Raw genomic sequence first — 15,496 nt, 5'->3', positions numbered from 1 at the left:
CTTAGATAGTTGTATTTTGGTAGGACTAAAGAAATATTTGAAGTACAAGTAAATTATATGTTTGTATGAATACTTTTCCGGAAAAAAACCCAAAAATCCGGAAAACCCGAAGTTGAAAAACCCGAGTTTTATTGGTTTGGTTTGGTTTGGTTTATAGATTTAAAAATCTGACACAAATGGTTTGGTTTGATATTTGAAAAATTCGAACCAACCCAACCATGTACACCCCTAGTAAATAGTTATTCTACTAAGGTTTGAAACTACATCTTCCATGTGAGGCTTAAGCACTTTAACCACAACACCATGAGCAAGTTTTCATCTTTAGGTGTCAATCGCTATCCATTGGACCATTTCTTTTCACAAGTTTGTTGTCTATTATAACACTTGTCCTTTAAAGAATCACTCCCTAAGGAATGATGAGTTTTAAATCTCAATCATCTTTTGAAAGCAAACTAGCTACCACTTTTTTTTTTTGTTTTTTACCAAAATATTTATAAAGATACACCCAAAAGGAGGGGAATATCAGAGCTAATCATCATCAATATCACTCATCTTTTAAGTCCAAAATCCAAGTCCTCTTTCTATCTTTGAAAAATACACAGAATGTCATAACCTCCAATGATTTTGAATATTTTGCTTGAATTGTGACCAAATAAATTAAATCTAGCTTGATATATTTTCAATTTACTTGAATACGATTTAGGAGGCTAATAAATATAGAGGTTATGACTACAATGCATGCATGTTTCAATTGTAAATTAACAGTAAGTTAATGTTATACAAAGAACATAAAAGAGTGCTCAAACCTTTTTATTAAAAAATGTTACATTTATGTCGTCCGGTTGTACCATTGTGGGAAATCAAAATCAAAATTCATAAAGAATTAATAAAATGTCATCTTTATGGAAGACATATAAACAAATTAGAGAGCTCTCAAAAATTCCAATTTTAAAGTGGAAGATGATCTCGTCTTGTTTGTCTTCTAAGGACAGATGTAGTCAATCTTATGATAAGAGCATGCACAATTTTGAGCACCAATATCCTCTCCAACACAAGGAGCCTCTGCTTTTCCGTCTTTGTACCACTGTTTTCTTTGTTGAACTAATTCACTGATGAAATTGTCAAGCATTTCTCGTGTGATGCCTGGCATAACGATAACATGTGCCATATCTTTGACACATGAAAGTTGCCAACGACGAACAAATTCATGGTCACGAGGCCTTTCAAGTACAACTATGATGCTAAGCTCATTCAGCATGACACTTATCCCTGCTTGTTGAAGACGATCTTTCAAATATTTGGCATTGTCGAGGCATCTTTTAACATCCTTTTGAAGGCCAATTTGACCTTTAGCACTCAAGCTATACCATAAGAAAATTGGAGTTAAACCGTTACGACTACCAGAAATAGTGGCATCCACAGAAGCAATGTATTCCACATTTGTTGAGAGATTATTGATGTAGCTTTTTCTTGTTATTTGGACACCACAAGGCATTGGGCATCCTAGGAACTTGTGGCCAGAAATAGTGACACTTCCAATTGGCTTCTTGAAACTAATCATCTGTTCAAATTGAACAAAGAATGATTAGAATGTCGCTCTGAGAATTACTAAAGAGTTTGTTAGAAATAAGAAGTGAAACTTACATTGTTTATAAAAGGGGTCATAAGACCACATAGTGCAGCATCACAATGGATGTAAAACCTATCTTGTGAATAGCCACAATCTTTGAGTGTTTCAAGAATAACATCAACATCATCAATAGCTCCCTTGAACGTAGTTCCTATATATAGTTAAAAGAACCATAAAGGGAAAAGTCGTAAGGTGACTAATTAAGTCCATAAAAGAAGAAAGACAAATGATAGAGGTTGAAGTAAATACATACCAATTGTGACATTTATAATTGCTGGTTTGTCCTTATTTTGAAGCAACTTTTCTCTTAAATCTGAATAATCCATCTCCCCATTTACTGATGTGTTGATTGTTTCTGAATCCATTCTATACATTCTTGCAGCTTTGAAGACCGAGTAGTGAGAGTCTTTTGATGCATATAATATTCCATCAGGAAGTAGCTCTCTCCTGCAAAAAATAATATAACGAAAATTTATTAAGAGCACCGAAATAATAAAATTCATTATATGATATGCTTGTGTCATAAGTATATATCAGCTTACCCTATCAAAATACCATGGAGATTTCCTTCGGTGCCACCATTGGTAACATAGCCCCAATATTGATCCTTTTCAATCTCCCAGAGTTGTGCAAACCAATTCAAAACAGCCACTTCAAAGTCTTTAGAATGGAAATCGACGGTGTTTTGAAGGAAAGGATCACCACAATTGTTTAGGTGAAACTGTAAAAGTGGTGCTAAAGATGCATAGTGATCATAACATATGTTCACCGGATAACCTAAATGATAATTGACTCGTTGGGTAAGTGTATCCAAATAATTAACCAAGATAGTGTCCAAGGAAGGGCCATCATTCTTCAATCCAGGCTCCATCACCTCAAGTTGCAAGTTCTTCCTTGGTCCTGCACCTGGCTGTGCCACCTTTGGTTTCTTGTTGTCCACATTCGGAAACAATCTTCGCCGTGCTAAACTTCTTGGTGTCATTGCTAAACTTCTCGGTGATGGCTCAAAATCCTGTCAAATATCATAATCCAATTTAAGATATATTAGTTAAGTAAATAAAAACATATTTTATCTAACGAGGAGGTCATACAATTCAACAACTTTGATTCTCACATCTAAACATTGTTTCTTTTAGGTGTTAGAAGACTTTGGTTCAAAATAATTGTTTGTACATGCAATTAACATGAAGAGTACATACCATTTCAAGTGAGAGACTACCCATTCTCTTAAAGCACAAATTTATAAGTTTTCTTTTTTTGTTTGCTTAGAATGGAAAACCAATTTCTGTGTGAATTTTGTTCATGTCTTGAGTACTTATATATATAGCTCTATGAAAGACCAAATGTTTTTGCACTAACCACCCTTTTCCTCTTCTTTTCCCTCTCTTTTTCCTGTAGGTTTCTTCAATATATCCCACTTGCCTTATTCTAAAGACCATTATGTATATTGCAAAATGAATGTGGTCTTGACTCCGTGTTAGAATGTGACTGCTCAACTTTGTATTTTTGAATGGGTAGGTGAGATTAATTAATTAGAATCTTAATCAAAATAATCATGCTAATATTGGTGCCAAAACTCAAGCGTGTAAAAAATTCTCTTTTGACTCAATTAGAATTAGTATGTCTCTGGTATAAACCATTGTGTAAATACAACCAATAGAATGTTAATTTTGTATCAACTAGCTTCCGAGAAAAAAATAATGATAACACGCGACCTCAAGGAATTTTCGCAACCTGTTAATCACTAGATTAAACCTTCAACTTGTGTCAAGAGATGTCAATATTTGTATATATGTATTTATTAAATCAAAATTCAACTTCTATATACAATATAATTTTCCGACAAAGGAGTATCGCTTGACACCTGTGGGTCGCTCCGCTCCTGGCAGTGGCGGCTCTACCCCTTACAAAAAAAAAAAGCAACCGCCTTAGGCCCCAAAATTTGAGGGGCCTCATTTTAAAAAAATTAATATGTTATGCATACTTTTTCTAAAATAATATTGAGTATTATTTATAGAAAATATAGACTTTTCATAAAAGAGCAAAGAAGTAATAGAAGTTTGATAAATTATGAGTGCTATGTCTCAAGAAAGATTAAATAATTTGCTATAATAAACTTCATAAAAAAAAAATTCAAATTTAAGGCCTCCATTTGGATTTGGCTTTAGGCCACCGATTTATTAGAGCCGCCCCTGGCTCCTGGTAGGAAGGTTCAATAGATGAGTTAACAGTAATTAATTAATTTTATTATTTCTAACTTTCATCTATATAAAACAGAGAGGTACGGTCAATATTTCCATTAATCAAGGAAAGTGGTACGGATATTTCATCGTTATTTTGTTGTTCTTGGATGATATTTGAGTACGTTTACATATAAAATAATCACGGGGAAGGTTGATGAAATTAAAATTTCGAAATAGATATGATTTTAGACTTTTATATGTAAGAGTACATGGACTTAATTGTGGTGTCACAAATGTAATATATTTTGTACATAAAATTATTTACAGTTACTCGAAGAAAAATCTTATTAATGAAACTACTTATACATACTATAACAAAAACAATTTTTAGCTGCAATAAATATACAAATTAACAAAGACTGTTAAAGTTTTATCAGCATCAATTAATTATCGCTATAAATTTTAGGGACATTTACAATTTACAAGAATGCTAATTACCTCTAAAAATATATATTTAACAATAATTATAATATTACGATTAATTAATTGCCACTAAAGTCTGTAGTCACAATCATGTCATTTTTTTGTTCTACAATATTTTCGTTCTGCTCGTTAATTACTGATTCAACGTCATCAACTTACATGTTTCATTATCTAATTTATTTTACTTATGTATATGCACACCATAGAATAAAAAGGATGGAAAAAAGACATTATGACCAAATATTAAAGTTAAAAAATAATTACGCTAATTTTTAAAGTAAAGTCAAAAAATTTAAATGAATTTCACTATGTAATATCAAACTTTCAGTCTTACGCGACACGAATTTAAATTAGTTAAATTTCAATCCAAATATCGAACACTTAAAAAAAAAAAAATCAAACTCATGACGATTTTCCCTTGTGTAACCAATATTTTTGTGTGCAAGGTTGTTAAAGTTGAAAGTTAGTGCAAACATTTTTTGACCAAATATTTACAAATTGGAACAAGGCATCGGCATTTTGTTTTCACTCTCTAGATTCCTTTTTTTCTCTAAATTCCAAACAAGTAGACTCTACTTCACTTAACGTACATATTACCTAACAATGCAATAGTTCCAAATGTCAATAATACTTACCAAAAATGAACTGGTCAAACCTTTGAATTGGTCTTTTTAAATCTGTTCACACTAATTAATCATTCAAAAATATCAGCCGATAAATCCAATATATGTATTACTAATGTATTTTTATTTTTTCTGTCACAACTTATTGTCCTTTATGCGCTGAGTAGACTATAGTATATACGAAGCTTAGTATTATGCAACAGTCACAATTTAACCTCTAATATTTCTATCTCGTGAAGTTTGAGAAATGTTTCAATTTATATTTTTTTACTAACGTAATTTCATTTGTGATGGATAATCTTCTTATTTGTTGACCTATTCAAATTTTGGAATTAGACTTGGTTATTAATGGTTGTATCTCTGTTTTTAGAGTGGAGTTCGTAGTTGATGAATTAAAATTAAAAATAGCACTCCATTTCCTTCTGATTTCGATTATAAAGTTAATTATTTTTTGCCTTTTACTTGAGAATATAATGTTTTTTTTGTTGGCATACGCCTCTAAAATTCTCATAGACATTATAAATCTATCATTTCTTATCAATTGACTAATTATCTACAGGATATAATTTAATACTTGTATAGGTTAATTGGGTTTAAGTGAATGATTAAAATTTTAAAAATAACTTCAACCAGTAAAAAATTGTAAAAATGAAGACCAGGTGTGTGTGCATAAAAGAACAATTCTCTCAGTATTATATTTTGTCTTTTGGTAAATTGTCATTAAAAATCTTTAAAACTGCATATTAACTCATTTTTTTCTAACCAACGAAGTTGAACATTCTTGACTACTAAATAATGTTACTTTATGGTCTTCATATCTAATTCATTGACATCATATTGTTTCCGTTGTTTGGTATCATTAACCTAATTTTCAACGATAAATCCATTATTAAAAAATTACTATTTTTTTCGCTGAAATTTTCACTAATAATTGTTCATATATAGTTATTTTTATAGATATTTTGATTAAATTGGTTGAGAAAAAATAGTAACATTTTCATACGGAAAAAATTGCAGAAACTTTCCTAAGAATCTGTTTCCCACCATGCATTTTTCCATTGAGCTTACCGTTGAAAATATGTTTGTTTCTAATCGTGGTTAACGTATCCACCCAAGGCAAAATCAAACTTATCTTTTGATAATCAAACTTTTAGGCTTCAAACCTTATCCCATGTGACATTTATTTTCTTAAAAATTAAATTATAAAGATTCAATCCACTAGAGCTCTCTACTTTAGTTAAATTTAAAATCCAAGTTCTTTTAATGAAGACATCATTCAGAATTATCGCACGAGTCACATTGTAAATATAATTTCTTTTCTCCCTTCCAATTTGCAAAGTTTCAATTTACAACTACCTCCACTTTGAAGTCCTCTTTTCGACCATATAATAATTAAAATAAGAAAAAAGGATTATTTTTCTCTTTTCTATTCAAAAAGATATAAATATAGCATCCCTTATAATATCCCAACAAAAAAGCCCCTAACATAACCTAAATATCCAAAAATACCCCTCTTCGCAAACAGTAGTCTGGCATGAAAAGAAGTTATAACAATTTTTTTATTTGATTATTGTCTCTAACAAAATTATGTTTTCCCTTGATTTAGCTCATATATATATATAACTTCAACTCTAATTTTATTTTATTTTTATTGAAAACTCATTAAATATGTATAATAATATATCAAAAAATAGGTGGAGAGATTATGCAGAGGCGGAGCCAAGATTAAGAGTTTGAGGTTTAAATTTTAGAATAGAAGAGAAAATATTGCAAGACATGCTTCCATTTTTAAAAAAATAAAAGAAAAACTTTTGTTGATATAGTGAAGTTCGAACCCACAACACTAGTATGAAAGCATTTTCATGGCCCCTTTCTTACCATTGAGCCATCAATTAATTTTTTCAAGGATTCACAAGTTGATATACATATATTTTTATTTAATTTTCTAATATAAATACAAAATCTATGAAAAAGCTATTGAGTTTGTCCAAACTCACGAACCCCTACTTAGCTTCGGCTTCGGTGCGCGCCTACCTACCCACTGTATTTTTAGGCAAAGGCAGGTACTATATTCTTCTAATTAGTCAGACATTCGACTTTTAGAGAAATGATGAAACTTTACAAGTTTGACTTTGCAACTTCACAAAAAAAAAAATCAAAGCAAAATTAAAATTTAAAAAAATAAGATTTTTCCTTGAATTGCGTTCATATTACTTTGAGATATCAAAAGAATATGCTCTCTAGAAATGAATAATGACCTTTTTTCCCCTTTACTCGTTCTAATTAACTATTTTCATAAATCAAAAGGCTAGTGTTATTGAAGAAATAATAAGAAAATAAAATAATCTTTCAGTCTAACGATTTATTTTTTTAGATAAGATAATCAAATACTTTAATTGATTTTTTAAAATGAGATATATAATCAAATACATTAATTGAGTATCAAATTCAAGCCCAACATGTTATGTTGTCACAATATATATTAGGTTCCTAAGCTGTGTTATCCCACTCATTACTAGAAAATAAGGAATTATACAACTATAAAATCTATCGGTAATCCCTAATTAATTCATGACTAAATAAATCCTAGCTAATTGAATTTTCTTATAATCCGTGGCGAACTCGAGTTACGTGAAATGCATTTTAGAAACTTTAATAGAAACTCCCTCCGTCCACAATTGTTTGTCAGAATTATATAACTATAAAATCTATCGGTAATCCCTAATTAATTCATGACTAAATAAATCCTAGCTAATTGAATTTTCTTATAATCCGTGGCGAACTCGAGTTACGTGAAATGCATTTTAGAAACTTTAATAGAAACTCCCTCCGTCCACAATTGTTTGTCAGGGGTAAGGTCATGCACATCCCCTCAAGGAAAATTTTAATAGAAGGTGTAATTTGACTAATATAACCCCTACTATACCAAGAATACCAAAAGTCTACATAATTTTTCAATTGAACTACACTATCATTAAGGGCAGAATTGGAAAAAGGTGATTAATTGTTTCTTGATTATTAAATTGACAATTAATCTTGGACAACTATTTTTAGTATACCTGCCAAATAATTGTGGACAGAGGGAGTAGTTTATAATGATGGTGCTTTGCATTAGTGGCCACTTATGTAATTCATTCCATTGGATATATTTTAGTGCATTTTAGCAATGATGGCCTTTGAAATTCTCTGTAAAATCAAAGCATGTCTATCGACCTCCCACACCCCCCCCCCCCCAATTTCTTTTCACGTTAGCTGACAAGGAAGTTTATAGAATTATTTTAGCCTAGGCCAAATTAAAGTGGATAAAGTAAGGAAGCGTTAAGCCATGATTTTCTTTTTATTTTTTTTGGAATTGAACTTTGAGAAATTTTGAAATTCAGCTTCAAGTTGATTTTCAGATTTTCAAAAATTTGAAAAACAACGAAAAAAGTGTTTTCACTTCAGATTATCCTCAAAAATTCAAAAACAACTTCAATTTATATTCATGTCCAAACAAAATTTCAATTTTCAAATATTATTATTTTTCACTTTGAAAACAAAAAATACTTTTTTGCAAATTTCACAATAAAACATGATCAAGCGCTCACCGCAATCGATTGATGACTTATATGCACATCATCATTACGAACGACTTTGGATTTTGTAATTGGTTTTTAACTAAGGGGAGAAATTCACCAAATCCTTTAATATTGGCGCCTTTCTTAAGTGCCCTAGTGACGTGTTATTTATACATAGAGATTCAAAAGCTACAAAAAGGTCTTGTCTTAATTATTTTTTTAAAACTTCTCAAGACATTCTATATACTAGCTAGTCGTTATAAAATGTGATCCTTTCTAAGTGTCTGATTTGAAGAATCATAAATATAAATACTTATACAAATGAAGGCGGGAAAGTAAAACAGAGTAAGGTAAGTGTAGGGTTGTTCATGGTTATAGTTAAAAAATTAAATCGAACCGCAATCTGAATCAAATCGATTAAAAAAATTGATATTTGGTTTGGTTTGGTTTTGATTTTACTAAAAAATAATCGTAAAAATAATAAAATCGAACCGATAAATTAGATGTATAACTTTTATAATTATTTGTATATTATTCATAAGTAAAATATAAATAGTTGTTAAATTTTAATTAACTGAAATATTTAACTTTATCATCTTCTCAAGCCCAACACTTTAGTCCAACTATAACAATCCTAAGTTCAAGTCTATCAAAATCCATTTTAGTCTTTACCTACCCTGCTAACCAATAAGTTAGTATTGCTTAATTAAACCGACAATAGCTTTTTTTGGATTGCTCATTTACTAGGTGTTTGTGTCTATCGAAATAAGTACGTCCTGAAAAAAAATATTACTTTCAAACTGAATAAATCAGAAAAATTGAACCAAACCGAATCAAACCGACAATAACCAAACCGACAGTTATTTTTTTCGTTTGGTTTTAAAAATTTAAAACACCAACTAGATTGGTTTGGTTTTTATTTTAATCAATAACTGAACCACGAACACCCCTAGGTGAGAGAATGGATGCTGCTACAATTATATTTTTTAAAATTTAGCTGATTAATCTTATTCTTTGATGCCTCAATCTATTTTCAATTTCGTAATTCTTGCGTCTTTGCTTGACCATTTACTAATTACGTAATTTATTGTGTGGACATCTCAAATTGTCATCTTTGCCTTTACTTTTCGTTTCTTTTATTCTTAATAAAAGTTTAAAACTTGTAATTATTGGTTGGCTCTTTTTTCCAGTTGGAAGGTTTCCGCTATTAACATGGAACGGAAAATTTACGATGAGAATGTGCCCGAAATATAAAAACACAAAATTGCAACTGGAGCAATAGTATTTTACTAAGAAATTACTTACTTCTAGAAAATAGGAAGTATTTTACTATTTTATCCTTTATTAAATGCCTTGAAGAATGAAGCAGCTCTTTTTTTTAATATATAACAACACTTAATTTTGAAACAAAATGAAAAGATAAAAACATGTACTTATTTTGCAAATGAAGGAGTTCTTACTTTCTTGGTTTTATTTATATTATGATGTTTGACTGAATATGAAATATCACCCAAAAAAAAAATCTTGTACATAGCAAGATAGAAATAAGGCTATATATACACACCTTTTCTTTAAAGCTCATTTATCGAATTACACTAAATATATTACTTATTGGAAAAACTACCTATCTAGACATACTTAACTACCAAATATACATATTTTATCTCTACTTTAAAAATATTACATAGAATACCACTTTTAAAAAAATATATCATATTTAAAAAAAAATTAAATCAGATACACAATCCCTTTAAAAATGATAATGTATAATTATCTTAAAATTACATCTCCTCAATTAGTAGGACACTAACAATTCAAATTAATTTCTCTTTATTCTTTTCAGACGTTTCCCTCCCCAATCCCAAAACAGATACCTCATGTATCCCACCATTACCCCTTCTTCTTCTTCTTCATTAAACGTTTCCTTCCCCTATCACAAAAAAAGTTTGTATCTTATTCCCACTCCATTAGGTTTTATATTTTTTGATTTTGTTGTTTCTCAAACACTTTAATGGCTGATCATTCTCAAAATCGGACGATTCTTGTTAAAGGTACTACACATCAACAATATTATACTAAATCAGACAACTTTTATTTGTTTATTTTTATTCATTAATAATTTCTCATTGCAGGGACTGACTCTTCATCCATCAACATTCAAGCCGAGAAAAGATCTAAGTATAGGAACGACCCAATCAAGATGGAAGAATTACGTTAAGTTTTAAGTAACAGAACAAATACACCATTACATATGCAACAATGTTGGATACAAATCATGAGTACATGTATCTAGTTAAGAGTTCATGTATCTGACTTAAGATTATATGTATCTATGAGAAAAAAAATTCAGATGCTAAAAGGGGAAGAATTTTGAAAAATTTTACTCTTTTTTCTTTTGGATTAATGATAAACAGATACTCTACCATCGTGATTTTTCCTAAATTTGTGTGTTTCAGTTACATTTTCATATTTAGATACACATAATTATATGTAATGCTTATTATGTATCCGGAATACATGTTTTTGAATATAATGTATGAAACTAATACTTGATACATCAAATTAATACTAGATACATAAAAAAGATACATGAAACTAAAATTAGTTCATATAAATAGATACATGAAATTAATACTAGATACATATAACAAATACATTAAATAAATCTAGATACTTCTATGATACATATGAATGTACATGTATGATGCTCATGTATCTAACTGTTTAGTTGATTGGATACATCATATATTTATATTTGATAATAGATACATCAAATTGATGGATTCATTATTTTAAGAGTAATAAAATGAAATTAATCAAATTAAATGACTAATATATAAATGTTTTTTAATCTTTTATTAATAATATTAATAAATTTATTATTTTAAAAAATAATAAAATTAAATTAATTAAACATACCTTGATTTCCGCCTTACATTAAGGGATTTGATTAATTTAAATTTTCAAAAATAATTGTCCATGAATTCTGAAAATCCTTAATTACTTCTATAATTAAGGAAATCAGTTACAACCAATTAATTTAAACAAATAAAATACGTATCTCAGCTTTAAATTTTGACAGATACATGTATCTCACGGATTTCAACTCGTGTATCCTGCATGAAATATGGTAGAGGAAGTAATATTTGAAACTATTGGGAGTCTTAGTAATTAGGACCTAAACTAGTGGGATTTATGTAGTTTGCCCATAATCAATTTAATAAATTTCAATCACAAAGATAATACAACTGCTTTTAGTAAAAGCAAATATGAAGAAATTGATAAATTACACAATTATTATAAGAATAAAACAACACTACTAACAGGTCTCTTCCTCAATTTTCCCCTTATCAGCATACTTTTGAAGATTTTCACCATGCAACTTCCCATATCTAAATTCATCAAATATTTCAACTCCCATATTTATGTAAAAATCATATGACTTCTTATTCCAAACTGCTACTATTCCATCCACCGATACGAACCCATTGTCCGCAGCAATGGACGAAACTGTTCCAAACAACAATTTTCCCATTCCCAACTTTCTATAACTCTCTCTGAAGTAAAGACTCTCAAAATAAAATCCTGGCTTGTCATTGAAGCAAGAATAATTCGCGTAGAAGAAAGCATATCCCGCTATGTAAGCATCACTCTTATCATCATATTTGGACCTGAACTCCTCAACTTCTCCTTCAATGACAGGGAATTTAAGGTCAAACGTTGTAAGGACAGGCTTGAACCCTTCGTTTGTGGTATTTTTGGGTTCGTTAAAAGGGGTTGGAGAGACTTCAAGTAGAAGTACGGATGGACCGTAGAAAAGTGGAAGAGGATTTTCTTTAAAAAGCAAATTGGCTAAGGAGGACTCGGTAGCTTTGTATAAATGAGTATAGTTATGGTATTCATGGATTTGGTAAAACAATTGGTATATATGAGACAGATCAGATTTTGTAGCAAGACGGACTCGTGTGTTTATCTTTCCGGTGATGGTAACGTTATTGTTTTCCGATGATGCATCGGTGATTATTGTTTCAGATGGAGTTGGTTGTTGAGGAGCAGGAGCCATGAGATATTGTTTAGCTAAGTTTGAGAGGAATATTGTGGTTTAAGATAAAAGAAATGTTGAAAGGTTTAGTAATAATGGGATAATATTGTGTTTGGGATCATAATGGTTATTTATAGTGGAGAATTTGCTTCTTTTTAAAAAAAATCATTATTTGGTTAGTGAGGTTCGTGGAAATGGGTTCCAACGAAAAAAAAAAGTTGGTGGAGATAACGGTGCATTCTATATCTATTGAGTGCGTCGGCTAAAGGGTCAAATCATTCATGCCTTTAGTCTCAATTTTGTTTTTTTCTTATAGAAAAAATTAGCTAGGATAATATTTTTTGAGTTAGCCATCAAAATTTGGCCACCACTGAATTTTTATGTAATGATGATTAACTACTTTTTAATAGTAAAAAATGGACGGAACAATACTCATGTTTAATTATTGTACTGGTGGAGTTTAAACTTTGACAAGTGGAACTCAAAAAATAATTTACTCAAATCAACTAATTTCACAATTTAAGTGTAGAAATTCAATAAAATTTCAAACTTCAGAAATGATTCGAGGAATTCAAATTTAATCAGTTTAATTTTATAAATAATTCATGAAGTTTTGAAATGATAAATATTCCAAAAAAAATTCCATGTTTTAACTTATTTCCCAATTTTTTGAAGCTTCAATAAATTGTACTCACTCATTGTAGCCACCTAATATTTTTCATCATTTATTTCTTCAAAGACGAAAATTTGTTCCTTCTATACCATGAAACAAAGGGGAAAAAATAGAGAAAAAAAACAAGTGGGAGTACTGGGTGCAAGAGATGTTTTCGCTTGGACCATGCAAAAAAAAAAATATCATTAAAATGTTAACAATATTGTACGAATAAACTGACTATTCTTAACATAATAAAAAAAAAAATAAAGATGTCGACTTTGTATGAGGAAAGACTTTCACCAACCTTATACTCCCTTGTTTCGATAAACTAATTTGACTTGACACATCATTTAAGAAAATATAAGCAAGTTTTTTTAATTTATGATCCTAAATTAATATTATGTTAAATGTAACGTAATTTCCTTCAATCTTGTCGTCTTAAATATGCTATATGAAAAATTAAAATTAAAATGATATCCAAAACAAAAAAAAGGTCATTCTTTTTTTAACGGGGAGCAATAAATAACATTATCGTTATTGACAATTTTTCAGCAATATGGATGAATATTCTATGGATTACATAAATGAGGTGTGGAAGTCAAGTGAAGTCGTCAACATTGACAATGAGTAATGTTTACCAAGATGCATGAAATTTCAACAAGGATAATATATATTCACACTGAAAATGAACATGCTTTAGAGAAAATTATTTTCATCTTAAATGAACTTATTTATGAATTTTCCAGGAACATATGCTTCCGGAAATAGATAATCAATCACGCAAATTTGTTGAACATTTTAAGACAACGACAATTCTAGTAGGAGTGTCAATTGTACCGTTTAACTAGTTATTTTTTAAAAGGGTAATGCTAAATGATCAGAAAATTTAAAAGTCTATAATATCTTTTTTATTTTAAAATAAACTGATCTTTTATCCATTTTTTAATTAAAAAGTATTAAATTTAAAAGGGTAAAAATGTTCAAAAAGATAAAATAAAATAGTGTGAAATATATTATTTTACCATTCTGGCCAAATTTTCTGGCCAAAATAATTTTTCCTTTTAAAAAATTATGTCATTATTAACATATTAATTTTTTGATTATTTTATTTCGTTAACAAGGAATAAAAATTTTTTGATTATTTTTTGATTATTTTATTTCGTTAACAAGGAATAAACTTTTTGTAACCATCTCATCATATTCGTTTTTTTTTGTATTGGTACGATTCAATTGATTTTCAATATTTTTTAAAACATCAGGAAAGAATATAATTACAAGTAACAGATAGATCATAATATTATATAACACATCCATTTTTGTAGTTTTTAGGAGAACTCGAAAGATGACAGTGATAGTGATGTATCCGGAAATAAGAGAAGAAATATATCTATTATCTTATAACTTGCTTCTAAAACTTGTTGATAGCTTACTACCATTCAAGTTGAACTTTTGACTTGTAGTTGATTTATCCCCCTAAGCCCAAAATGAAAACTTTAATATAATGTATCATTGAATTATCCTATAGTTTTAGATTATTAAGCACAAATTCGATTAGTGATGTCAAATAAACATTGGATACTAGGAATATAGTTTTAATAAGACGGAATATATAGAGTCCCCTTAAATTGGTACTTTTTTTATTATTTTATATTAATAAGTTATGGTCTATTCACCCTTAACCAGAGGTCTTGGGTTCGAGCCCTGAGTATGGAGAAAATCTTGTTGGGAGCGCCACCCCCGAATGGGCCTGCAGTGCGCGATCCGGATTTAGTCAAAGCTCCAATGTGGGCTCCGGACACCGGGTGGGAAATGTTGGGTTTAGCAAGGTGTGAATGGAAAATAAAAAGAGCAAATGGAAAGTGGAAGAACCAATGAAAGTGGGGGAACCAATTTTGGAGGGAAAATGAAAAGTCATTGCAAAAGTGCAAATCAAAGGTCATTTTTACCATATTGGTAGAAGAAAGGAAATTGTTGTCCTTATATTAGGAAACACTTCCTTTAGTTCTTAAAGGGTTAAGAAGAAGGTGCCCCCTCGCGCCGTCGTCGTCGCTCGCTCGGCCTCGGCTTCGGTGATTGATTGATAATATGTTTGGACAAAATTTATTTAATCAATCTTGTTAAATCATTTCCTTTCTCTTATAAATAAATTCAGAATGTTAATTAAATAACGGAATTAATTTCACAACGATTTATTTGAAATTCACGCGTAACGGTAAATTCGTTTGAAAGGATTTGTTCCTTCCGAAAAGTCGTTACTTTTCCAAACGGTTTTCCTTCCGAAAAATCGTTACTTTTCCCAAAGGACACAATGTTCTGGCAAAAA

At 29.8% G+C, this 15,496-nt stretch overlaps 2 protein-coding genes across 2 annotated transcripts; both read right to left on the bottom strand.

The window, feature by feature from the left end:
- Positions 1–784: 784 nt before the first annotated feature.
- On the bottom strand, positions 785–2,935 carry LOC102580376 (histidine decarboxylase-like). Its single transcript, XM_006365025.2, has 5 exons — positions 2,830–2,935; positions 2,173–2,642; positions 1,884–2,077; positions 1,645–1,781; positions 785–1,561 (listed from the first exon to the last, which is right to left on the bottom strand). Exons 1-5 carry the CDS (start codon positions 2,851–2,853, stop codon positions 983–985), a joined length of 1,404 nt encoding a protein of 467 aa, XP_006365087.1. The 5' UTR covers positions 2,854–2,935; the 3' UTR covers positions 785–982.
- Positions 2,936–11,795: 8,860 nt separating this feature from the next.
- LOC102580051 (tyramine N-feruloyltransferase 4/11-like) lies at positions 11,796–12,539 on the bottom strand. Its single transcript, NM_001318552.1, is given in 1 exon segment — positions 11,796–12,539. A coding segment is annotated over 1 exon segment (744 nt).
- Positions 12,540–15,496: the final 2,957 nt, after the last annotated feature.

Source organism: Solanum tuberosum, unplaced genomic scaffold, assembly GCF_000226075.1.
Source record: "Solanum tuberosum cultivar DM 1-3 516 R44 unplaced genomic scaffold, SolTub_3.0 scf00530, whole genome shotgun sequence".
In the NCBI taxonomy this organism is placed as follows: Eukaryota; Viridiplantae; Streptophyta; class Magnoliopsida; order Solanales; family Solanaceae; genus Solanum; species Solanum tuberosum.
The sequence above is the reverse complement of the archived record's forward strand: the minus strand, read 5'-3'. Positions and strand labels throughout refer to the sequence as shown.